Genomic DNA, 27,955 nt, shown 5'->3' on the forward strand with positions numbered 1-27,955 from the left:
TATGTTTAGAATTTCTAACATTTATATGTTTTATTGTTAATAGTCTTCAGATAACTGGATTGCCGAGGTCACATTCACTTCAAATGACATACCTTTAAATGGACAATGTGCTGATCAGGCTTTTCAGACTAAATCTGTTCCCTTATTATCAACAGGCAGGTAAGAAACCAGATATGAAATAGTGTACATCTGTGTAATGTGCATATAAAGTAAGTTTATAAAATAAGAATAATGGAGAAATGAACAACAATGATAACACATAGTAACAAAAATACATTAACTAGCAAATAACTTAAAACAAAGGCAACTTACTTTAGCAAATGGGAGCTTATACATCCCAAACGTATGAAGATTGGGTGAATTAGTGGCTCTAAATTGCCCTCTGTTGGTGAGTGTGGGTTTGTGTGCCTTGTGATGATCTAGAGCCTGGTCCAGTGATTTGGCACTTTGCACCCAATGCTGCTGAGAACAATGCATGTTAATTTATTCAATTGAACAAGTACAAGTGTCAGTTACAGTTGCCTTAATAGTAATATGGAGAACCTAATATTGTATTTATAGAACAATTGTAATGTCAAGCCTGGTGATTAAATTATTACTTATCTTCATTATTTAACAACATGATCTTACAAGAAATTGTTTACTAATTTCCAGGATTGCTATTTTGGACATTCCAATATGCTTAGATCATGAAGGATACTACTACTTTGATATCTATTTTAAACAATATTATACCTCTGAGCAGCAGCCCAACTCTCACATCCTCATTGATTCAGTAAGTTTGCTTTAATCCTTACAATTGCTTTTGTCCCTGCAAGTTGCAATGCTCTATAATAAATACTCTATATAGAACATCGTCAATAGATTAGATCTTCAAAATAGTCCATAAGTACATTTATTATACAGTATCAACTGTCAAAAGCTCATCACATCATGGGTTATCATATGATCATTTGGATAGAATGGAAATGTCTTCTTGAGTAAATGTTGTAAATGGAATAACAAAATGAACTGAGAGGTAACATACATAGTGATGAGTAATATCTTTTATTTCAGGTCATTAAAAAACACAATTTAAAGGCATTTGCTCAGTTTGTGCGTTGTACTCACTGACTCTGGCTCTATTGATGGTGTTTGATGTTACACATAAAAAAACGGATGGTGCAAATGAAGGTTGCAGAAATGTAACATCCATCCATATCATTTTTGTATCCATGTATACAGTTGAGGGTTATGGTGTCTGGAGCCCATGATTTTAATAAAATAATGGCCAGTGCATCTAGCTTCTTGAAAAATGTAACAAGTGCAGCTTGTCTTAAAGATAACTTTAAAATAGTGTGCAGATATAAAAATGAAAAATGATTAATACTCATTTTGTTCACCGACATTTCAAGGATTTCAATTAATGTTTCTCTCCATTCTAAGTAAAACTCATATTTTCTTGACTCATATTTTGAAGTAGAATGTCCTAATAGAAAAAAAGCCCTCATTGAGTATGTCACTTTTTCTCAACTTAGATGGGACTAATTCCAAGAATAGAATCGCTTCAGAACTTTTGCTCAAAAAATGAACTTGATGCATACCAACATTATGAGTGTATTGAGATTGCGTCTGAAGTTGGCATCCAGATCCTGCCAGATGTATGCCAGAGACTTGTTGCTAGCATGTCAGCTCGGATACACAATGGTGCAGTCGGTGAGTATGTTTGGTGATTTACCATTAAATCCTTCTTCTTCTTTCGGGTGCTCCCTTTAGGGGTCGCCACAGTGGATCATCTTCTTCCATATCTTTCTGTCCTCCGCATCTTGTTCTGTTACACACATCACCTGCATGTCCTCTCTAACCACATCCATAAACCTTCACTTAGGCCTTCCTCTTTTTCTTTTGCCTGGCAGCTCTATCCTTGGCATCCTTCTCCCAATATACTCAGCATCTCTCTTCTGCACATGTCCAAACCAACGCAATTTTGCCTCTCTGACTTTGTCTCCCAACTGTCCAACTTGAGCTGACCCTCTAATATACTCATTTCTAATCCTGTCCATCCTCGTCACACCCAATGCAAATCTTAGCATCTTTAACTCTGCTACCTCCAGCTCTGTCTCCTGCTTTCTGGTCAGTGCCACCATCCATCCATCCATCCATTACCCAACCCGCTGAATCCGAACACAGGGTCACGGGGGTCTGCTGGAGCCAATCCCAGCCAACACGGGGCACAAGGCAGGAACCAATCCCGGGCAGGGTGCCAACCCACCGCAGGACACACACAAACACCAAGCACACACTAGGGCCAATTTAGAATCGCCAATCCACCTAACCAGCATGTCTTTGGACTGTGGGAGGAAACCGGAGCGCCCGGAGGAAACCCACGCAGACACGGGGAGAACATGCAAACTCCACGCAGGGAGGACCCAGGAAGTGAACCCAGGTCCCCAGATCTCCCAACTGCGAGGCAGCAGCGCTACCCACTGCACCACCGTGCCGCCCAGTGCCACCATCTCCAACCCATATAACATAGCTGGTCTCACTACCGTCCTGTAGACCTTCCCTTTCACTCTTGCTGACATCCGTCTGTCACAAATCACTCCTGACACTCTTCTCCACCCATTCTACTCTACCTGCACTCTCTTTTTCACCTCTCTTCCACAATCCCCATTACTCTGTACTGTTGATCCCAAGTATTTAAACTCATCCACCTTCGCCAGCTCTACTCCCTGCATCCTCACCTTTCCAGTGACCTCCCTCTCATTTATACACATGTATTCTGTCTTGTTCCTACTGACCTTCATTCCTCTCCTCTCTAGAGCATATCTCCACCTCTCCAGTCTCCTCAACCTGCTCCCTATTATCGGTACAGATTACAATGTCATCAGCAAACATCATAGTCCACGGGGACTCCTGTCTAATCTTGTCTGTCAACCTGTCCATCACCATTGCAAATAAGAAATGTCTCAGAGCCGATCCCTGATGTAATCCCACCTCCACCTTGAATGCATCCGTCACTCCTACCGCAGACCTCACCACTGTCACACTTCTCTTGTACATATCCTGTACAACTCTTACGTACTTCTCTGCCACTCCTGACTTCCTCATACAATACCACAACTCCTCTTGAGGCACCCTGTCACATGCTTTCTCCAGGTCCACAAATACGCAATGGAACTCCTTCTGGCCTTCTCTAAACTTCTCCATCAACACCCTCAGAGCAAACATTGTATCTGTGGTATTCTTTCTTGGCATGAAACCACTGCTCACTAATCATCACCTCACTTCTTAACCTAGCTTCCACTACTCTTTCCCATAACATCATGCTGTGGCTCATCAATTTTATTCCCCTGTAGTTACTACAGTCCTGCACATCCCCCTTATTCTTAAATATCGGCACCAGTACACTTCTTCTCCACTCCTCAGGCATCCTCTCACTTTCCAAGATTCGATTAAACAATCTGGTTAAAAACTCCACTGCCATCTCTCCTAAACACCTCCATGCTTCCACAGGTATGTCATCTGGACCAACGGCTTTTCCATTCTTCATCATCTTCATAGCTGTCCTTACTTCCTACTTGCTAATCCATTTCACTTCCTGATTCACTATCATCCAACCTCTTCTCTCTCTCATTCTCTTCATTCATAATCCTCTCAAAGTACTCTTTCCATCTGCTCAACACACTCTTCTCGCTTGTGAGTACGTTTCCATCTTTATCCTTTATTACCATAACCTGCTGCTCATCTTTCCCAGTTCGGTCCCTCTGTGTAGCCAATTGGTACAGGTCCTTTTCTCCCTCCTTAGTGTCTAACCTCTCATACAACTCATCATATGCTTTTTCTTTAGCCTTCGCCACCTCTCTCTTCACCTTGCACCTTATCTCCTTGTACTCTTGTCTACTTTCTGCATCTCTGTGACTATCCCACTTCTTCTTTGCCATCCTCTTCCTCTGTATACTCTCCTGTACTTCCCAATGCAACCAGGTTTTCTTTTCCTTCTTCCTCTGTCCAGATGTCACGCCAAGCACCCTTCTTGCTGTCACCCTTACTACATCTGCTGTAGTTTCACAACTGTCTGGTAATTCTTCACTATCACCCAGTGCCTGTCTCACCTTCTCCCTAAACTCAACCTTGCAGTCTTCCTTTTTCAACTTCTACCATGTGATCCTTGGCTCTGCCCTCACTCTCTTCCTCTTCTTGATCTCCAATGTCATCCTACAGACCACCATCCTATGCTGCTTAACTACACTTTCCTCTGCCACTACTCTGCAGTCCTCAATCTCCTTCAGATTGACTCTTCTACATAGGATGTAATCTACCTGTGTGCATGTTCCTCCACTTTTGTACGTAATCCTATGTTCCTCCCTCCTCTTAAAATACGTGTTCACCACAGCCATGTCCATTCTTTTGGCAAAATCCACTATCCTCTGACCTTCTATTCATTCCTCTCCTTGACACCATACCTACACATCACCTCCTCGCCTCCTCTGTTCCTTTCACCAACATGTCCATTGAAATCTGCTCCAATCACCACTTTCTGTCCCTTGGGTACACTGTTCATCACTTCATCCAACTCACTCTAAAAATCTTCTTTCGCAACCATTGCACACCCAACTTGTGGGGCATATGCACTAACAACATTCATCATCACACCTCCAATTTCCAGCTTCATAATCATTACTCTGTCTGATACTCCATATCCACACCATGATAGAACAATTTGAATCCACCTCCGATCCACCTGGCCTTACTCCCCTTCCATTTAGTCTCTTGCATGCACAATATATCAACCTTTCTTCTCTCCATCATATCATGCTAACTCTCTCCCCTTACCAGTCATACTGCCAACATTCAATGTTCCTACCCTCAGTTCCACTCTCTGTACCTTCCTCCTCTCCTCCTGCCTCCGGACATATCTCCCCCCTCTTCTTCGGCCAACAGTAGCCCAATTTCCACCAGCACCCTGTTGACTAACAGTACTGGTGGCGGTCATTGTTAACCCGGGCCTCGACCAATCCGATATGGAAATTTGTATTGTTATCCACATATTGATTTGGCAAAATTTTACACCAGATGCCCTTCCTGACGTAACCCTCCCCATTTATCTGGGCTTGGGACCGGCACAAAGAAACACACTGGTTTGTGCATCCCCTGTGGTTGGGTTTACCATTAAATCCTATAAAAACCAAATATTTCCTGTCCATCTGACTTTTTTCTAACCCACTTATTCACTTCATGGTTGTGGGGAGCCACTGATTATCTCAACCACACTGAGCACAAGGCAGGAACAAACCCTAGATGAAGCACCAGTCTATTACAGGATACAAAGCCTTTCATACATGGCCAATTTAGAGTCATCAACTAACCTTACATGTATGTCTTTGGGATCGGGGACGGGGGGGTTTGTTGAAAGAAACCCTGAGTAAATCCATGCAGACATTGAGAGAAGCTGTCAAATCTACATACAGGGTACCTGAACCACGGCTCACACCCAGGTTTTTGATGTAGCATCTCTAATCAGTACTACAAGAAGACTTCCCAGTAAAGGTAAAGATAAAAAATAAGGCAGCAATTTTGGAAACTTTATTGTCTATGATATTCAAGTAGTAGAACTTTGTGTTCAGTTCAGTCTCAGAATTCAGACTGTATACTGTAGTTCCCCAATAATTTGATACTATTGTTAATTAACAAAATGTAGCTTTGACACTAAAAGATTTCTTATGAAGCTTCTTTCTGGATGGAGAAGTTGTAATCCCTGTATCACTGTTTAGAAACTGAAATAAATGGTACAACAAAAGTTCTTAATCCTTGAATGTCTTTTCTGGTCCATGTAACAGTTTATACAGTGTATAACACAAATCATCTTACTAAAACTCTATTTTACTCAGTTGGCTGACAATATGTACCATTCATTTTTTGTTCTTAGACTTGGTATTAGTATACAAAGACACTAAGTTGAAAATGAGAAGGATTTCATTTAAAGATCTATAGAGTACATGAATACTAAACAATTTTCAAACTAAACCAATTATCACTGTCTACATAGGATTTCCACATTCTGCATTTGTCTGTTATGGCTTTTTTCTGTGTACTTTAGCTTTCAAATCTCAAAGACTTGTGATTGTAATTTGGCCTGATATACTCTGAGTTTGTATGTGAGACTATACACTGCGATAGGCTGGTACTTTGTCCAGATACAGTAGGTCAGACCCCATGCCGTCATAACCGAATTAGATTAGGTAGATGTGAGAATCGTATGTTGTATTATCTACTGCTATTATAATCTTTCAGGGTTATCTATGTTTAATTCTGACGTAAATTTATACTGTAACATTGTTCGTGTAACTGTTCATAATTGATTCATATAAATATATTGATAACATGTACTTGAATGCAAAAATTTACATGACGAAATGTATATTACCTTTATCCTTATAATCTTACTATTTCATTCATTTCCAGCTTGCAAGTGTAACACTGAGGGATCTGTTACAAAGTCCTGTAGTAAATTTGGAGGCCAGTGTGAGTGCAAGCCACATGTGATTGGCCGATGCTGTAATACTTGTGCTCCCAAAACCTTTGGATTTGGTCCCAGTGGTTGCACATGTAAGTTTATTAATATTATTAGTTTTTTATTTACAGACCAATCAGCTATTTGTAATATAAACTTTAAAAGTGGTTTATGTCGATGTTTTATGTGAGCACTGGGCTCCTATACTAGGACTGAGATTACTTTAACCGATGCAAGGATAGATTATTAAAGGGTGATAATAAAAATGGTTGAAAAATAAACCTTGACAAAAAAAAGAAAAACTCAGATATCAGAACAATTAGAAATTAGCTATCCAAACAAGCTGAATGGTCTCTTTTTGTTAATTAAACTTTTTATTCCTATATTAGTAGTACTAGGGTGTTGTACCGTGTTAGCCATTATGGATGTAGTGAGAAGATGTAATTGTTACATTTTGCCTGAAGAAGGGGCCTGAGTTGCCTCGAAAGCTTGCATATTGTAATCTTTTTAGTTAGCCAATAGAATGTATCATTTTGCTTGACTTCTCACTATTCCTATGTTATAAATAACTATAAATTCAGTTGTTTAGGCTACAGTTCTAAAATCGATACTGAATGGTGCAGCTGTTCCTTAGTCAGTGACTAATTAATTACCGCCTAAGTAAAAATATATTTTTTAAATAAATACTGGTTATTTTGTTGTTTTAGGATTGGTCTGTGTACCAATGAACATCCAATGATGTTTATCTTAAATTGAATAACCCTTTAGTTATGAATCTGATAACGTGTGGGTTTTTGCATTTATGTCTATTCATTTGTTAATTTGATTTGGCAGAGTGTAATGTATTAAGATTAAATACATTACCACAGAGAAGATGAGGCAGATATTTAATAAGAAAGGATCAGGAGATAAAATGTAGTTTAAAATCTAGCAGGATTTGTTAACCTGAAATATCAAAAACAATTTTTGTCAAACCAAAGTACATTCACAAATCAAAGTATAAAAAAAATAAAACTTTAAGTTGTAAGCAGACATTCTTATGAACAAATGCTAATATCACTATTAAGGTTTTTATCCACAAACTCAGACAAATAAGAAGACCCTGTGCTGAAGCTTATAAATATATACCTATGACAATTTGCGCTAAGCACTTGAGTCTAGCAACATTATAAATACAGAAACAAAATAACATTGTGTGAATACATTAAAATATTTTTTATCTTTAAATAAAGGCTTAAATGAAAACCATTTTTCACAATAAGACTCTAGCTCAAACCACAATAAAAAAGAGAAAATGGAGGAAAAAGTGTGAAATAAAGCTCTAAAAAATGTAAAGTAAAACCAAATCAGAACATAAATGAAAAACTATTAATGAACAAAATAATTGTACTTAAAATTGTGAATATTATTTTAGGAAAGTAAAACTCATTGTGCTTAATATTCACAAAAAACTTCCTGCCGATATGCAGGACATAAATTGGCTATTGACTAAAAATTTGTGACATTACCCATCAGAATTGGAAATTTGTATTTTTTATTTTTTTAAAAAATCAAAGCTTGACTGTACTAAAAATGTTAAGTATTTACTATATTCAGTTTTGCAGAATATATTTCTATGAGAAACAAAAATGCACTGTTAATTTAATAATAATTGGGTTTGCTTGTCTCCACAGTGTGCAACTGTGATCCTCAAGGTTCATATGGGGAAATGTGTGACCAAGTCAGTGGCCAATGTCCATGTCGTAGACAAATCTTTGGGCGACAATGTAACCAGTGCCAGCAAGGTTACTTTGGTTTTCCCAATTGTCAGCCATGCCAGTGTAATGGTAAAGCTGAATTTTGTGACCCAGTTACTGGGGCCTGCCTTAATTGCAGAGACTTTACAACTGGAAAACATTGTGAAAGGTATAATCTCTATTTTTTAGAAATTGATTCAATCATCTTATGTTAACCTGGATCATTTAACTATGACATGTACTGCATTTCAGGTGCCTGGATGGCTACTATGGAGATCCAAAAGAATCATGTACACCATGTTTATGCCCTGATACAAAAGCCAGTGGCCGTTATTTTGCTCATTCTTGTCACAAGGATTATAATGCTCTACAGGTCATCTGTGACTGCATTGAAGGCTATGTAGGTTGGTATTTGAGCCACAGGTCTTTACTAAAATCCACTAGGGATACTCAAAAAAGAAACAATAGACAGTACAACAAAAACACATTATAAATGTATACTGACTAGACACATTTATTTAAAGCCTTTAGGACAGGGGTAGGCAAAGTAGGTCCTGCAGGGCCGCAGTGGCTGCAGATTTTTGTTCTAACCCAGTTTCTTAATGGGAAGTCAATTATTGCTAATGAAGCACTTGCTGCTCAAGTGCCATTTTGATGCTTCATTTTAGTGGTCTCATTTGTTAATGTTCTCCACCCTTAATTGCTTCACTGTTTTTAATGGCTCCTTATTAGCAATAAGATGGAGCCAGCAGTTCTTCATCTAACTTGTTTCCATTTACCCCTGTATGGATTCATCATGCACTATTTGGTTTAATAAAACACTTGAGAGAAAAATTATCCATTTTAGGATTCAAATTATTTAGATGATGAAAAGGAAAAAAATGTACTGAATGATTTAAGAACATTACATTGTAGACTAACGTGCCATAAAATTAAACAAGGTCTCATATTGGCAATCATTGTTTTTAATTAAGTAATTCACAAAAACTTAGAGCCACTGTGGTCCTCCAGGACTGACGTTGCCTACCCCTACTTTAGGGTCTTGATTCAGGCTTGTAGTTCAAAAGACCCAAACAGAGGTTTTCCTTTTCCATGTTTAAATTCCTAATATCAACCCATGCCTTTGTTCTGCTTTCAGAGTGCCAAGCCAACTTCTTTGGAAGAGTTTTTGTCTTTTTTGAGGGCATTAGTTTCTTCTCTTCCATACCAGTGGTTTCTGTTTATAGCCCTGTTCGAGAGGCTGTTTGGGAGGCACAATTCCTGGGGAGCCATCATGCCCTTCTTAGTGAGGGCTGAGCTCTCCGGACTTGTGATTGTTCTCTCCTAAAGAGAGGAAGGAACAGATGTTAAGTCAGCTAGTGCTTCCTTTCCTTGTGCTCCCAGATGTTCTACCAAGAGCTTTCGAGCAAAATTATTAAGCCGAACATACTCAAGATAAAATTGGTGTATTTACTGTATGTATCAATATAAAGATTAACTAAGTTGTGTGCAGAATGGTGTGTTGCTTTAAGTACATTTTTTATTTGAGGCAGCTGAATTTAAAAAAATATTTTTATTTATTACATCTACATTTTTGCACAACATAGTTGATAACAGGCGGCATGGTGGCGCAGTGGGTAGCGCTGCTGCCTCGCAGTTAGGAGACTCGGGTTCACTTCCCAGGTCCTCCCTGCGTGGAGTTTGCATGTTTTCAGGTTTCTTCCGGGTACTCCAGTTTCCTTCCACAGTCCAAAGACATGCAGGTTAGGTGCATTGGAGATCCTAAATTGTCCCCAGTGTGTGCTTGGTGTGTGTGTGTGCCCTGTGGTGGGCTGGCTTCCTGCCCAGGGTTTGTTTCCTGCCTTGCGCACTGGGTTTGGCTCCAGCAGACCCCCGTGACCCTGTAGTTAGGATATAGCGGGTTGGATAATGGATGGATAGTTTATAACAACACAAGAGATTGGAAAATCAAAATTGGAAAATTATAGTTATGGACAAACACTCATGCGTCTTGGTAGCAAACATTCATTGGAAGATTCTTATAGCTAAATATTTTCATACTGTATCTCATCTGGACTCAGTCAGCAAGATGGCAGAGTGGTCAGTACTGCTGCCTCAAAGAATCAGAATCACATTTATTCACCTGTATTTATTGCACAGGAATTTAACTTGGTAGCTTTGGAGCTGCTTATAACATAACACAGCATCACAAACAAATACCTGTACCACAAATCTTCTTCTTCTTCTTCCGGCTGCTCCCGTTAAGGGTTGCCACAGCGGATCATCTTCTTCCATATCTTTCTATCCTGTGCATCTTGTTCTGTTACACCCATCATCTGCATGTCCTCTATCGACATACATTTGCAGAACAGTGCACTTGTAAAGGAGATGTGAAAATGATGATGTGCAGGTTAAGATGTGAGTATACTGTATATATTTATGCACATGCACAAACATACATAATAATAATAATAATAATAAATTTTATTTATATGTACATACACTGTACATACAGTGCAGATCCAGCATTCTAAGCCTGAATCCAGTGCCCACATATTGTCTGTGCTTGATTTTTCTCCAGTTACACTAGTTTTCTTGCACATCACAGATGTGTGTTTTAGGCTGACAGATAGTTCCATATTAGCTTACCATATTATATTACCATATTATGTTTGTGTGTTGGTGGGACTGTAATGAACTACGGCATTGTCCAGGATTGGTTGTTGTCTTTTAGGATCTCTAACACTAAAAAAACAGAAAACGTATTTAGTTATCCAGAGTTCCCCATTAACTGATTTGATTCAAAATCAATTGGGTTCTACTATTTCAGCATCATGATAAGATCTTCAGATTCGATCAGCAAATATTTGTGCCAGTGACCATTATCTATACATAACATACATTAACATACATAAACAATATAATTCTAGGAATGGCCATCATGTTCAGTGATTCCTCAAATGCAGAATTCATTGTACACTTGAAATTAAAAGTGCAGGGCAGACCACAGCCCTGGACTAAGTGCTAGCCCATAACAGAGTATAATTAAAAAATGACTGAGTAATATTTATACTCTGTGAACCATATTGTTTAATTTCTTCCTAATATGGTTATAAGGAGTGTAGTAATTTTTAACTCTTGAACACGGATCACAATTGCAACTTAATATAAATAAGATTTAGTACATTGTGATTTATTCATTGTAATGAAATACTTAAAGTTAATAACACTCAAAAATGGTAAAATTCAAAATGTTCTGTAATTAGTAAGATCATATCATTATAAAAAAATTGATGCTGAAGTTATGTTGGAAAAGTACAGTATACATGTACAATTTCTTGCTTAACAGGCTCACATTGTGACAAGTGCCCTCAAGGATATTATGGCAGTTTGAAGCAACTAGGGGATCGCTGTCTGCCTTGTCCATGTAACAACAATATAGATGTGCTAGATGTTGGATCCTGTGACCGTCTTACAGGGGTGTGCCTAAAGTGTCTTTACAACACCGAAGGTCCCAACTGCCAGTTTTGCAAGAAAGGGTATTTTGGATCTGCTCTTACTCAGACCTGCACAGGTAAATAAGTGGCTCTTGCTTTATATTGAGGATTAGCACAAATGTTCATTTTTTTTTTTTTGTTTTCAAATACCATTTTAAAGCTACCATTTTTGTTTGCAATGATTTTCTTTGAATAATATGCCACAATGCCTTTTATTATTCAAAGCTTTAATGCAATAATCTTAAAGGTGTACTCTACCCAAAAATGTTTTTTTGTCTGGTACTTACACCATTAAATGCTCAATCACATGTTTTCAGGCAGAACTGAGATAAAATATTTTTGATACAATAAAAGTCTGTTGTGACCAGTATTGGACAAGAGCAAACAATATTAAAATATACATGAAAAAATTGCATGTTACTCGTGTTGGATCCATGGGTCTTCAGTTCAAATGCTTGAGCTTGTGTGATCATGTTCTGTTTTAGTTCACAGGAGCATTTTCTGGAAGTGACATATTTAACAGTACTTTAGTAAGAATACTGATTGCAACATTGTAAGCATAAAACTGGATGACTTGACATGTGGATTATGTGACACAAGTAACGTGAGATTTCTTCATGGACTTTGATATGTTTGCTGTTGTTCAACATTAATCACCATAGTTATTTTATCAGAAAGTTTTTGTTTATCTCTGTTCTTCACAAAAATATGATTAAATCTTTATCTTGGCTCTCACTAACAAACTACATGGGGTAAGTAATGTATAAGAAAATATAATTATTGGGTTAAATATTTCTTAATATCTACATTGTGTATGTGTTGTAATGAATAAGATAAATCTAATAGAAAGTTTTGGGGTACTAACAAATATCCCTGATTAATTTACTGATGGTAAAAAATATTGAAAAGCATTAGATTATGCCCCATAGATATACCTTCCCCTAATACTGGTCTTCAACTGACACCATATTAGAACTTTCAATTCCTAGAACTAGAAACACTGTAGCTACGGGAAAATTCAGGTTATTCTTCACTGTTGTTGTCATCCTACCTGAGATTGGAAAAGGAAGACTGTCTATTATAAATCCTTTCTCTGTGTGCCCCATAAAAACCAGACCCACATAACAATTCAGAATATATTTTTCCTTTTAGCATGTGCCTGCAATCCTTTTGGAACACACAGCAAGGCATGCCCTAGCCCTGACCTCTGTGTCTGTGATGAGACAACAGGACAGTGCCCATGTTTGCCAAATGTAACTGGTAAAAACTGTGAGGAGTGCGCACCTGGATACTGGGACATGGCTAGTGGGGAAGGATGCCAACCATGTGATTGTGACCCTAGAGGCTCTTTGGGTACCCAGTGCAATCAGGTAAGCACACATCTTTTAACTTCACCTTGTTATTGATTATGATTCTAACGTATTTATGTTTTTATAACGTAAATTTCAAGGGAACAAAAACTTTTTTGAAAAATGACAAATTGTTATCTGACTGCAATCATTTTTTTTAGAAAGTATAGACAGGCAGTAGGGCAAGTTACATTTATGTGCTTATTCAGCTACTGAATTAATCCAAATAATACACAATAGTTCGTGTCAGGGATTAAACCTGGAAGCTTTAGCCAGACCACCACATAGCAAAAAAAAACAAAACAAAAAAACCCAAAAAAACTAGGTATATTAGCGTGCATTTCAAACTACCAGATGGAAGTACAAAATATCAGACCTTTTGCATTAGTTCCTGGCCTCACTGACAAATCACTAACAGTATATCATTTATTACATCATACCCTAAAAGAAAAAAAAAAGATACAAATTTGGGAGATAAAAAGTAAGGGCTCACTGGCATACACAATTGTAAAATAGAACACATGAGTAAGATTTAAACTGAAAAAGGGGGTGAGTATTTTAGTGAGTCCTTTAAATGAAGAAAGATGGGAAATGGTTATAAATAACTGTGCATTGTCCAAAATGTATCATTCCAGAATGCTTCACATACTCAGTGGATTTATATGAGGACTGCTATCTCGATGGAGGTATAGAGCTAACCCCCTATATGCTCTACACATATATGTAAAGGTTGTCCAAGGTATCAGCACTGAGAGACCTTCAGGACACAATTCATTTAAATCCTGACATTTCTACACCCTTCACCCTATTATATACTAAAAGAATGATTTTGCCTTAATGATTGCTTCCGTTCTGTAGACATTTAAATATCACATTCATTTGATATTTACTGCTTTAATAATAATATATTGTACCCTTTTTTACCATCTCTAGTTTACTGGCCAGTGTGTTTGCCAGCCAGGATTTGGAGGAAAAAGATGTGATCAATGTGAGGAGAACTTTTTTGGTGACCCTGGATTAAAATGTTTGTGTGAGTGAGTTTTAAACTAATACAAAATGGCAATTATTAAACAATGTTGATTGTTTCTTTTGATGAGTGGAACTAAGGAGGAATAGCATGATTAAACACCAATGGAAACTGTAATGTTTTGTTATAATTTTTACTAGAAAACCTCAACATATGTGGCTAAAAGGTATAATATAACATGTCTATTGAGAATGCAGGATAGAAATGCTCCTTAGGAACATGCAGAACAAAACTGAGTTAAAAATGGCATGAATTCTAATGTTGAATAAGTAATTGTGTGACATAATTACATTTTTTAGTATCATATAGATTATTTTGTAAGACACATGATAATTGCAGCATAGTAACAGTAGTAAGGACCACATCAGGATTTCTGCTTCCTATTAATTCAAATAAAGTTATGTATTTAAATATATTCTTGTTTGTCATGGAAGTGGAGAGTGTTTATGTGCTGTATGTTGGTCGGATACACAACTAAGAATTTCACTGTACTCTTTACACATAATGATACTACTACTATCTCTACTAATCTTCCTACTACTACTATTATGGTGACTACTAAAGCTTGTGATATTAATAACATAAATATAATTGCAAGTGTTTTTTTACATGAGATAGAATATGATGAGATTGTTATTGGTGATACTAATATGTATACAGATAGAACTATAGTCTAGGGTTAGGACACTGAAATTTATACACCAAGATTGCTCTTTAAATCATGTCACAATACCACCACTACTTCTACTACTATCACCTCTACGACTAAACAAAGACTTAATGACCATCAGATTTCCATTATTTTAATTTATGCATGTCTGTCACACATGGACCCACATATAATGGAAAAACTACAGAGATGCAAAGTCCCATGACTTGTTTTGGTGTCCTTAACCCAAAATGTGGACTCCTCTCTCTAAGAAAGAAGTTATCTCGCTTATTCTGCTAATGTCAGATTCTGGCAAGTAACATCTCTTTTTGTGAACTGTTAATATTTCTATTATTATTGCCCTAAACCTTTATTTATATTGTGCATTTATTAATCAATTTTTAGTTTTTTACCTTAATACAAATGACATCTATTTCTGGGGATGCATTCCTCATTATCAAGCTAGTGTGTACACAATGGCAGTCATATTACTTAAGGAAAAGCTCTGCATTCAGTGTTCATCTAGACATAATATTTAGCAGAGGACTAATTATCACTCTTTTACATTATTAATTATGAATTTAAGGTATTGAGTAATAGCCCATTCTAGTGACTTTAATTTGTATGTTGCCCTTATTTGTTGATGACAGATATTAGTACTTTGTTAATGACCCTTGCCAGGAAACACCAAAAACATTTTTGCCAAGTATAAGTAAATGTCTGCCACTAAGTACTGCGTTGGACAGTTCATTTAATGAACAAGTAAATTCAGTCTTAAAGCACCACATGGCTGGTTTCTGTTCTACCTTTACAATATTTTGCTCTTTTCTTTTTGAATAACATTTCTTCCAACAGTAGTTCTTTTATCATTGACATTAGCATTGGTCAGCCTCTATTTCTGTGACACTGGCCACAGTTTCCCCACATCGCTTATGCTAAACTTGCTAAACATTTGAATAGTTTAGGTCTCACTATTTGTAATATAACTGTAATGGAACCAGCTCTCTTTTATAGAAAATCCATTATTTTACATTGTAATGCCATATTTTGATGAAAGTAAAGCATCTGAGGTAACCTGAATGTTTTGCTCTTGCAGCCTGCAACTGTAACACAGAAGGAACAGAGAAGCCGGTGTGTGATCAATATACTGGGGCATGCAACTGCCGCACTGGTATCGTTGGCAGATTCTGTGATCAGTGTGCCAGAGGTTTTCTTGAAGAGTTTCCCAAATGTACCCCTTGCCATCCTTGCTTTAAAATATGGGATCAGGAAGTCGACAACTTTCAACCTGCTCTTCAGAAACTGAATTTATCTGCATCAAGCCTGCGCACTGATAAATTACCTACATATGACAAAAAGCTTACAGAATTAGAAGAGAAACATGCAGCACTACAGAACCTTTTAAACGGCTCACTTTTATCCATGCTAGATATCCAAGAAGCAGAATTTTTCTGTGATAAAATACGGTAAGATTCTATTTAAATAGTACAGATTTTGATTGTACTGGTGCAGAATCCTGTGTTGGATCCTCCCTTATGGATAATTGTGCTGGGATAAGCAAACTTGAAATGGATTAATAATGTCTGAAGGTGAATAGATGGAACATTTGGCCATATACAGCTTTTCTGTGGTTAACATAAAACATGTACTTTTGTCTCTGTTATGGTAATCTAAGATTTGTTTAAACAAAAGTGAACAAAGAAACCTGTCAAATTACAAGTTAGATAGATAGATAGATAGATAGATAGATAGATAGATAGATAGATAGATAGATAGATAGATAGATAGATAGATAGATAGATATTTACTTGTCCCCATGGGGAAATGTAGTTTTTTACAGAAGCTCTTTAAATAAATAAATACAATACTTGAAGTGACGTTACCAGCACAGTACACTGTGGAATACTGCACCGGCCAAACAGAATTGTAGAACATGATGTCACTTCCTATATTAAAGTCACTTCCTACATTAAAGTAACTCTAAGAAAGAAGAGCCTGCTCTGTCCTTTCTTATAGTGCCTCTGTGTGTTCCAAGACCAGCCCAACCTGACCTTGATGTGAATTCATAGTACTTGTAAGAGTGGACTGCCTCGGAATCTACTCCCTGAATAGTGTCCAGACATAGAGGCTCTTTGGTGCAGCAAACATCAATAACTAGTTCCTTGGCTTCACTGATGTTTATCTGCAGACAATTCTCTTTATACCAAGAAACAAAGTTCTCCACCTGACTTCTATACTCTGTAACATCCCCCTATTGGTATATTGCTATATCCCATAAGTTCAGGATCATCTTAGAATTTCTGCCAGTGACCTAACCTGATGTTATATTTATAATTGGAGGTATACAGAATACAGAGAAAAGGAGACAGTTCTGTTCACATATCAGAAACACAGTCCTCAAGTCTCACAAACTGTTCTCCCTGACAGAGAGTCTATTATCCAGGACACCATAGGCTCGTCCACCTGTACATCTCACCTTAACAGGGATGGCTGGATGGTACTGAAGGTGCTGGAGAAATCTAAAAACATAATCCTCACAGTACTGCCAGCTTTATCTAGGTGAGAATAAACCTTGTGCAGCAAATAGATAATTGGATAGATAGATAGATAGATACTTTATTAATCCCAAGGGGAAATTCACAATTCATAATTGCATCCTCCAATCTAATCTTTGTCATTCAGAATCATTTCAGCATCCAGGCTCCACTTCCTCACTATACTGGTGGTAACAGGTTGTCATCTAGTAAAAGGTTTGTAGCAGGGAATAAGATGAATCAGGTTGTGGTCAGATCTGCCCAAAGGAGCCAGTAGTTCACACTTAAAGACATCTTTAACATTTGAATAAAGCAGGTTCAGCTTGTCATTTCCTTGAGTGGAACAGGGCACAAACTGATAGAAATTTGTCAATTTTCTTTCCAAAGTCACATGGTTGAAATCACAACATATTATAACTGCAGGGGCAGAGTAAGTCATCATTAAAGTGTTGGTGACAGAACAAATCATTTTGGTTGTTAAGTCCCATTTGTGTAGGGAGGAACATAAACATTAATAAGGATGAAGTAATTTATCTCCCTTGGCAAAAAAAGTGGATGAATTCCTACAGACAGAATTTCAGTGTCTGAATTACAAACTGTAGTTTTAACTGTAATATGCTCCTGTATACACCATTCCTCATTCACATAGTTGATCAGTCCCCCTCCTGTCTTTTTTCCACACCGCATTGGGTCTCTGTCTGCTTGAATAAGATGAAATCCATTCAGCATTAAAACAGTGTCAGATATATCGGGTTTAATCCAATTCTTTGTAAAACACAAAATGCCACTGTACTTGTATGCTTCATGACCCGCTATAAGAGCAGATCCATCTTATTTGATAGTGATCGAACATTACCCATTACAATGGATTGTAGAGAAATTCTAAAACATTTTTACCTTGCTTTTACTCTCATGCCAGCAAGTTACGCTTTCCATCTGTGGACAAACATCTCCTGTAGTAAAGTTAAACTAAGCTGCTTAGGTGCTCGCAATCGCAGGGCAATTAGATGATTATGGGAATTTTTAACCCCTTAACCGCCCTCTGCCGGATATATCCGGCACCGTTGTTTTATTGCTAACGCCATACTGCCGGAATTATCCGGCACATTTGCCTGTGGTTATATGAATGCCTGGCAAGTAGTATAACTGACGGTTTGGCGTGGGTATTATTACTACGTTGTATTTCGACAAGTCTGTGGTTGTTTTGGCCGGTCATGTGACGTGATTCGCATGTAACAGCTGTGAATATGGCGAAACGTAAACTGACTTCAAGTGAGGCTTTGCAGGCGATTTTGGACAGTTCTGATCATGATTGTAGCAGTTCTGAAGAAGATTTTAGCGACAGTGATGAGCAGCAACGTGCGCTGCATGATACTGTGAATGAAGACGCATCGGATGACGGCGCTGAGTGGGTGTATCCCCAGCATCTCAGCTGGGCTGCTGCCCGTGGTGAACTACCTTTTCTGCATTCGTTTGAGGGAACGTGTGGCTTTATTGTTGATGTAAACAATTACACTGCTGAGCAGTTTTATGAGCTGTTTGTGTCACCTGATTTGATCAGACATTTTGTTCATCAGACAAATCTGTATGCAGCACAGTTTATTGAGAAAAATCCCAATTTACCTCCACATTCCCGTGTTCGTGCTTGGTTTGACACTGATGAAAACGAAATGAAAAAATTCATTGGGATTTTGATGTTGATGGGAATAATCAGAAAACCAGATATTGAGATGTACTGGTCTACAGATCCTATGTATGCAACACCTATTTTTGCAGCTGTCATGACACGTAACCGATTCTCTTTGCTGCTGAAATTCTTTCATTTGAATGACAACAGAAATGAGCCAGATAAGAAAGATCCAAACCGCGACCGCTTGTTCAAGCTACGTCCTTTGATTGATCATTTATTTGAAGCATTTCAGTTGCCCTACATGCCAGGACCGTCAGTTGCAGTTGATGAAAGTTTATTGTCGTGGAAGGGCCGCTTACAGTTTCGACAGTATCTACCATTGAAAAGGGCACGGTTTGGTATCAAGATGTTTTGCTTAGCTGAGAATTCAGGTTACATTTATAGATTTCGTGTATACACTGGCAACTTGCACAACATTTAGTGGTCAATACTGCTTGAATAAATGTAAAAAATGTAAAAAAAATGTAAAAAAGTAAAAAAACGAAAATTGTTCAGATTTCGCCTGGCTTGGGGAATATTTAGGGAGTTGGCGGTTAAAGGGTTAATACACACTGCTTTTATTTTCTCAGTGTCACTTACATTTCCAGGTGTTGCAGACATAAGACAGCCTTCAGGTCCATTTCGCAACTCCATTCAAGTTCACAGGCCGTTTGAAGTGCAGTCAAGAAAAGCCAGTGCTGCGTTTGGAAGCATTGCTGTTCGTTGGCAAATTTAAGATCCATTTAAAATCCAATTATCCGATTTCTAGTGGCTAGTATCAGTGACAAGCTAGAAGCCAGATCAGTTCTAATCTTAACCCTTATCTACTTGCCTGGTGTATTTTGTACACCAATCTCAGTTATTTTTGTCCAACATTCTAATACTTGAACCTACTGGAAGCATCTGCCATCTATCCTCAGCTTGATTCACTACAAGAACAGTGTTGCAATGATTTTCCTCCGATGTGCCCCAGCCGGTTTTATGAGTGGATGCACATTCAGAAATTCCATATAATGCATTTGGTACATTGCATCCTCCAATCTAATCTTTGTCATTCAGAATCATTTCAGCATCCAGGCTCCACTTCCTCACTATACTGGTGATAACAGGTTGCCATCTAGTAAAAGGTTTGTAGCAGGGATTAAGTACCCGTGTGGGTACTTAGGTATGTAACACAACGATGAGATGTTCTTCTTGCAATTACTTTGTCTGGAAAGAATATTCAACAACTGAAGTGAAATGTGATACATGTGCAAATCCTGCAGTGGATGAAAGTGTGACCGGTGACGAATGAGCACTGGGGAAGTGGATCAGGTTTATTTTCAGATAGTCCTAGACTGTGTCATACTATTCAGTAATATAGTATTAAATTACTTTAAAAACGTGTACAATTTAAAATTATTCCAATATTTTATATTACAACCTCACAGCGTGCATATTGTCATTTTAACACTGGTGCATAAAGTACACCGTGCGAGTACTTATGAGATGAGAAATGGTGAGAGTAGTTAAGGGTTAAATAAGACCAGTAACTAGTAAATAAGTAAATAAGTTTGATAACAAAAAAAGAAAAACAGTGAGAAATATGGAGCTTCTGTAAAAGGCTGCTGCTTGGACAGTACCCAGAAGTTAGTTTTAGTTTTACATGTAAAAATAATGTCCAAGGTTTTTTGCTTTAATTAACCAATGCAGAATAATTAAAAAGTGTAAAATCTGAATTATTTCAGCAAGGAGAGTAAAATATTTACATGAACAGAAAATAAATTAGAAAAATGATAAAAACAAGTCAAACAGAAAGCCAAAGAAGGCCTTATTGTGTGTGCCTGTTTTTCTGTATACAGTGATCCCCTGCTATATTGCGGTTCAGCTATCGCGCCCCCGCTACATTTCGGATTTATTATTATTATTATTATTACTAGGGGGCTTCACCCCTGCTCGCTTTGCTTGCCCACCCCCAGGTTTGGTTTACCGGATAAACAATTTAAAGAGATTGTTATTTTCATGGGAATTGTTACATATGCATTATTTTCATTTTTACTTTAAAACTTTTGTAAAAACAATATTTGTCCTTTATTTCCTGCCCCGGGCGTGGTTAAATCTCTTTCTTGCAGGACATACAGTATAATGCTGCTCGCATTGTGAAGGGTGGATCTGAACGCACACTAAAGAGAGATGCGATCGGTTCAGCTGCTGTCTTGCTGTTGCTGCTGGCCAGCTGTGTGTTCTGCTTGTTATGCTTTGCATCAGTCATTTGAAAGCCTGAACAGCAGCTGTCTTTTTGCCACTTCACGTCTCTGCCGCTAGCTTTCTGAAGGAATAGGGGGGGTTGAGGGCTGAACGCACGCTAAGGAGAAGCGGTCGGATCATCTGCTGGCTTGCTGCAGCTGCTGCTGGCGAGCTACGTGTTTTGCTTGTTGTTGTTGTAAGAGCTGGGAGCACCTGAAGTGTTTCTGCCAAAAGCATTCCAACAACTGCTAGGCTAGATGTCCGTGAACTTGATTTAAATTGTTTGTAAGTAGGGCGTGATGTGCAAAAGTTACTGTCTCACAGGTTTTGCTTCCTAAGGTTGTAATGTCTAGTCTCACGTGTCGTCAAAGTGTCTCTCTGAGATGATCAGGTCTCGATCGCTTCGCTCATCCCTCCCAGAGGCGCGCTACACTCCTGCCACTTCGCGTCTCTCCCGCTCACGTTGTGAAGTGGGGAGCTGAACGCATGCTAAGGAGAAGCGGGTGGATCAGCTACTGGCTTTGTGCTGCTTCTGCCAAGATGCATGTTCTGCTTGTTGCTCTGCGCGTCGAACATTTAAAAGCCTGTACAGCTGCTGTCCTTCTGTTTCACTGCCTTGTCTTGCGTGACGTTAAAATGTCTCTCATGGAATGACAAATTGTCTTCCGAGAAGATCACGTCTCGTCTCCCTGGTCTCCCTGCCAAGATTTTTTTTTTATAATAGAGAGATGTTACTCATATCCTTAGCCCGACATCCACATATCATATGTGTTTACAAAGTGTGTTTTAATAAGTTTATATGTGTTTAAAGCGTGTGGGAGGAGAATTTTAAGGTTTGAACTATAAAAAAAGTGTTTATTTATATGCTCTTTCTATATCATGGATTTTCACCTATCGCTGATGGGTCTGGAACGTAACTTCCGTGATAGGCAGGGGATCACTGTATTTGTTTAGGGAAATTCTAGAAGTTACATTACAAAATTAGACAGCTTTAAGAAGAAATAACTTGCCTATGAAAAAGTAATTCTAGTTCTTGGTTAATTACTTATTCTCTTTTTCTTTAGACAATTAACCGATGGAATGGATCCAAACCTCATTATTATAGATGCAATCACTCTATTAAATAGTGAAATTAATAGTATACGGAAGGAACTAGACTTGCATATTGAAACTCTGGAAAATAAAATGAAGTGGTTGCCAAAGTTCAATGTAGAAAAACTACTTGGTAAGTTCAAATCCTACAATTGATAATAAATGTTTAAAAGAATATAATGAGTAGTGCTATCTATTTTTTAGGATGATGTAGTGGTTAGCATTGCTGCCTTGCCGATTGTGTGTCCTTGGGTTCAAATTCCATGTTCAGTTGTTGACTGTGTGAAGTTTACATGTTTTCCCCATGTCTGTGTGAGTTTTTCATGCACATTAGGTTAACTGGTAATTCTGAGTGGGCCCTGCAATGAACTGGCCAGGGTTGATTCCTACCTTGTGCCTAGCACTGCTGGGATAGGCTCAACCTCCCTCTGGAATCCTAATTTAGATTATGTGGATTCAAGATTATCATGTTATGTTATTTATTTCCTATGTATAGATTAACGGTCTTACTGAGTATCTAGTTGGTTGTTTTTTTTATGTTAAATCTTAGTCAATAATTAGAATTCAGTAAGGTAAGAAAAATAAGTAATAAAAATACGTGTGCCAATGTACATCTAACAACCTAATGATGTTTTTTTTCCTTCAATAGCTGCATTTAATTCTATAAAAAAACATTATGAAGAGTCAAATAAAGCAGAAGAAAGAATCAAAAATACTAAGATAACCACAGACACATCTGAAAACACCAGAAAAAAAGTGTCTGAGTTGCTTGACAAAACCAATTTAAAAAAAACTTTGGATGATTTAGAAAAAAAGCTAAATGAACTTAATGTAGCTGCTATCAATGAGAAAGTAAGTGACCTTTTCAGGGGGAAAATGCTTGATGCCACAAGTATAGGAAAGTCCTAGACTGGTTCCAGTAACGTTAAAGTGAGTTCAGCCTAATGCGCTGGCCTCCCAATCACCAGATCTCAATCTAACTGAATGTCTGTGGAGTGAGAATGAATAAGCCGTTTGGAAAAGAGCTGGCATGAACAAACCTCTGAATTATTAAGGCCTTGTTGAGTCCATGCGCCAATTAATTCAGGTTGTGGATAAGGGAATAGAGGATCATCCCACTACTTTGTGGGTGTACTGTACATAATAAAATGGCCACTCAGGGTAATCCATAATATGTTCATTACCTAATATATATTCAATATAATGTACTCAATGATAGTAAAAGTAAATAAAGTTAGAGTTTTGTGGTCAGTAGCATACAGTATGTAAATTAAAGAGTACAAATTCATATTTAGATCATACAAGTGAATGTTTCATTTTTATAATATAGACCAGTTTTATACAGAATCAGTATATGTGAGTGTTGAAATTTGAAGATATGTGCTTAATATCGCACTTAAAAGCAATTAACCTTTAACTTCCTTCATTTCTTAGGTTTGTGGAGCACCAGGTGATGCACAGTGCTCTATAGCAACATGCGGTGGAGCTTTATGTAAGGATGAGTATGGAAATCGGAAATGTGGCGGAATTGGCTGCAAAGGAAGCTTACCAATTGCACTCAATGCTACAGAGGAAGCAAGGCAAACAGATATTAAAATCAGCAAATTCCTCAACCAGCTTAAAGATTCAAAAAGAGAGGTACTCTTTCTTTGTAGTCTTACTTGAAAAGTTGCATTGAGCACAAGTGAGAGGCTTAACTGAGTTCTCGCAAAGGCATGTATTTGCCAAAAATTTAAGTTACTTCCTGAAAATGAATAATCACAGGGAATTACAGTAGTGTAGTTATTAGTGTTGCTACATCTCATTACCAAAGCTCTGACACTAAGTTATGGACACTGTCTACTTATAGAGTTTGTATGTTGCCTGTCTGTCTGTAAGAGTTTCCTCCAGGTACTATGATTGAATTTAGCTTGGTATAAATGAGCCTGGGTATGGGTGTTACCAGTGATAGAAATGACAGTGTGCCCTAAATGAACTATTATAAAATGACTGTTACAAAAATAGCATTTCAGCAGCAGAATTCAGTTTGTTCTCGATTACACTTACAAAGCATTTTGCCACTATCCTGCAAGAAACAAACAAAAAAAAAAAACGCTAAGTAGCAAGTTAACCTTTCCATGTTGTGAATCTTACACACACATAATTGCACACACTTTCTCATTTACACTAAACTTCGTTTAAATTTTCCATTTGTAGTGGTTAAGAGATCAAGGGCTTTTTATTGTAATTGTCCTACAAGGACCAGTAATCATTTTGCAAATTTTGTATATATTCTTTGTAGTCTTGTTAGTTTTGTCTAGGTACTTCTTCCTCCGTATGCCAGAAATATGCATATTATGTTAATTTTGCCAATTATTCAGACTGGAAGCCTAGTTCCAGATGTCTTGGTACTACAAAAAATATTGACTGTTACATTAACTATATCAAACATATGCAATTTATTTGTAGGCTTGCACATGGCAGAAGTGTTGAGAAAATTACTAAAATACTGTTTTCTTAGTACTGTACTTTGTTGTTTGTATGTTTTTTTCTGCATTGGCTTACAAATCAGTTTTTTCCTGTTGTAAGCTGACGGTAATGTTGTCCTAAAGGACAGATAATGGCAGCAAGGACTAACAACTGAAGTCATGCAATAAGTAAAACAAAGTGACAAATTTTCAATGTGCGACAGTGCAAAGTGCCAAGCAAAACTTGTGAGTGAAAAGAACAAAGCAAAATTCCTGACTATCTAATAATCCTTTCGCAGAATAGCTAAAAATGTTTATGGTTTTCTTTTTCAAATATCCAGAAACTTGGATAATGTCCTCAATCATAATGTCACTTTCAACCACATGACTGGCAGTGAGCACAGTTATCAACAAAAAAACTACTCATTCATGCATGTTAATGGATTTTCTTTAACCATAATCCCCCTTTCCTCAAACCTAGTTTTTTCTTCCTGAAGATGGAAGATCTGTAGAAAGCATCCTAATAATCAAATGCTTCTGATGGAGGCTATGGCAGACGTTTGTCAGGTAATTACTGTGTCAGAGTGCCAGGGCCGGATTAGGCATTCCAGATGTTACAGTATTTGCGCTACACATTTTACTGTGTCATGTTGATAAAACCTTGTGGCCTAACATTAGGGACACAATAGATCAAAGATGACCATTATTGTCCTGTATTTCTGTTACCAGAGATTGTATGATTTTTTATAATTGTATATAATACAGTAAAGGCATATGGAATTTTCTCTTTGAGAGTGAAGATGGTGTGTCATTCTTGAATCACATGACGGTATCCTGTCAATGTTTGGACTCATGATTGGAATTGTAATCATTACATGTGCCGTAATAGAGAAAATGTCCTGAGCTTTGGTATTACACACAGTAGCAAAAAAGGTCACACCATACGGTCGATCACACTGTTCATGTTATGCCTCAGTGAGAAGGATGGCAGGTGTTTTTCTCAGAGAAGAGTAGCTGCTTGTATGTCTTAGTGATGTAATGCTGTGTCCTAATGTTTTGACTGAATTATTCACTTTTGCTTTATTTAATGTTTGGATTGGTTGAGTGAGTTTTAGATAGATAGATAGATAGATAGATAGATAGATAGATAGATAGATAGATAGATAGATAGATAGATAGATAGATAGATAGATAGATAGATAGATACTTTATTAATCCCAAGGGGAAATTCACATTTTGCAGTGAGAATGAGGTGCTTTTCTAAATGTATTGTTTTTTGGGCTGCGCCAACTGCTTTGAGTATCTGTTGTGATAAAGGTGCTATATTGGCGCCAACCTGACACAGACTGACACCAGATGCATGGGCTAAATAAACAAAAAGTCTTTATTTTCTTCAGCCATGGGACACGTCTTCCCGATGTCCCACTGGCCCTACACAGTCCCCAGACACAAATTCACTCAATACTTCCACTCTTCTTTCCTCCACTCCTCCCAGGGCAGCTTCGTCCTCCTCCTCCCAACTCTGGCGTCCTTAGTAGTGGCTGCAGGCTCCCTTTATACGCCACTCGGAAGTTCTTCAGGTGGTAATTAATCTCAATTAGACTGTACTTCTGGGTGTGGCTGCGTTGCCACCCACAGGGCTCAGGAAGCCTTGCAGCTCCCCCTGGCGGTGGCCACTGAGCCCAACCAGCATGTGCTCCGGTGTTGCGTGTTATTGGCCCTGATGCAAAACAGGGGGGCTGCCACCAAGTGTTCCGGGGGACGTAGCATGCTCCCCTGGATCCAGTGTAGAAGGGGCATCCCGGCAGGGTATGGGTCCTGGCCATCTGACACAGTGTCTATTATGTTGACAAGTGCCATTTCGCAACAGAGGAAAAACTTCAAACTGCGGTTTTCCATAACAAGTCTACGAAATAAAACTTTAATATCTCTGGATTAAACTGCAAGTTAAATGAATAGCAGTGGGATAATAAAATGAGAATTAAATATGGAACTAAGTCCAATCACAAAATAAAAAAAATACTACTAATTCATGACATTACCTTCAATGTAGGGGTGATCCAAATAGTCCATAAAAAAAAGAATTACAGTATTTTCATTTTTTAGGGGAATTACCAGTCACTACTAAAAAACTATTCTGTCTGACCATACAGGCTTGTGTCTGCTTCTTTTGATGATAACATAACATAAAATTCTCAAATCCACTTAATCCAATTCAGTGTTGTCAGGAGCTGGAGCCTTTCATAGATTGCTTGATGTGCAAGGCAAGAACCATTTTGCAATAAATTTCAAAATAGCAAAGAGATCAATTGTTTAAAGTTTACTTTATATATATCTTGTGAAGACCAGGGGCGCACCTGTCGTCCCAACCTGATACAAACAGGCAACAACACCAGTTCAGTTCAACACAAAACCTTTTATTCAGGTAAAGGCATGCCAACCCATACCAACAGTCACAAGCACATTAAAACTCTATCCCTTTCCTCCAGAGCCTTGCAGCCTCCTTCCTTCTTCACAGGCAAGCTTCATAAGCGTCTCCTCTGACTCTGGCTTCCTTCTGTGAGACAGCCGGCTCCTTTTTAAGCCACACCTGGGAGCACTCCAGGTGGTTTGTTAGGGAGGTCTGGAATTACTCCCAGGTGTGGCTGAAGCCCAATGTAGGGCTCTGCAGCTCCCACAATTCCCACAGCACCTCCTTGCGGCATTCACAAAACCCAACAGGGCTGTGCTGGCAAATAGTAATTCCCATACAGTAACAGTTTGGGGGAGATAGCACCTTTCAGAAGCCCTTTCCCGCTGTCCTTCTATTTTGGAGGCATCCTGGCTGGGTAATGGCTCTGGCCACCATCAGGCACAATATATATACATTCTTGTAACAGTTGGTGTAAGATGTGATGAACTACTAAACCCTTAATACAGGATGGCGCAGGGAAATGGGAAATGTTGTAACTAGGTGTTGGCGACCCTGGGGCGTAGGCAGTTGTTTGGAACCAACGCGACCTTGTTTAGAACCTCTTGACATTAGTAATAATGGATCAGTGGAGTGGTGCACAATGAGTGTTCACTGTGAAAGCCTTTTATAAGAATGGTGATAATGTGACTGCTGCACAAAGGGAATTTCGGCATCATTTCCAGTTAGGATGTCGTGTCCCGTCTGCTCATGTAATTACAACGTGGGTGCGTAATTTCGAAGAAACAGGCTCAGCCTTAAAAAAAAGAAGTCCCCAGGTGGAGCCACTTCGCATCATTTCACGCAA

At 38.1% G+C, this 27,955-nt stretch overlaps 1 protein-coding gene across 2 annotated transcripts in view; it reads left to right on the plus strand.

Moving 5' to 3' along the window:
* lamb4 (laminin, beta 4) overlaps positions 1-27,955 on the plus strand; it is a 107,124-nt gene that overhangs the window by 68,550 nt on the left and 10,619 nt on the right. For both annotated transcript variants that reach the window (XM_028812511.2, XM_028812512.2), the window contains exons 17-29: positions 44-159; positions 655-775; positions 1,518-1,695; positions 6,445-6,588; positions 8,167-8,398; positions 8,482-8,633; positions 11,558-11,782; positions 12,858-13,075; positions 13,988-14,084; positions 15,827-16,196; positions 22,224-22,384; positions 22,901-23,103; positions 23,686-23,889. In XM_028812511.2, coding sequence (XP_028668344.2) covers positions 44-159; positions 655-775; positions 1,518-1,695; positions 6,445-6,588; positions 8,167-8,398; positions 8,482-8,633; positions 11,558-11,782; positions 12,858-13,075; positions 13,988-14,084; positions 15,827-16,196; positions 22,224-22,384; positions 22,901-23,103; positions 23,686-23,889 — 2,421 coding nt within the window. The remainder of the gene's footprint in view (positions 1-43; positions 160-654; positions 776-1,517; positions 1,696-6,444; positions 6,589-8,166; positions 8,399-8,481; positions 8,634-11,557; positions 11,783-12,857; positions 13,076-13,987; positions 14,085-15,826; positions 16,197-22,223; positions 22,385-22,900; positions 23,104-23,685; positions 23,890-27,955) is intronic.

The sequence above is a fragment of the Erpetoichthys calabaricus genome, chromosome 1, assembly GCF_900747795.2.
Source record: "Erpetoichthys calabaricus chromosome 1, fErpCal1.3, whole genome shotgun sequence".
Classification (NCBI taxonomy): Eukaryota; Metazoa; Chordata; class Cladistia; order Polypteriformes; family Polypteridae; genus Erpetoichthys; species Erpetoichthys calabaricus.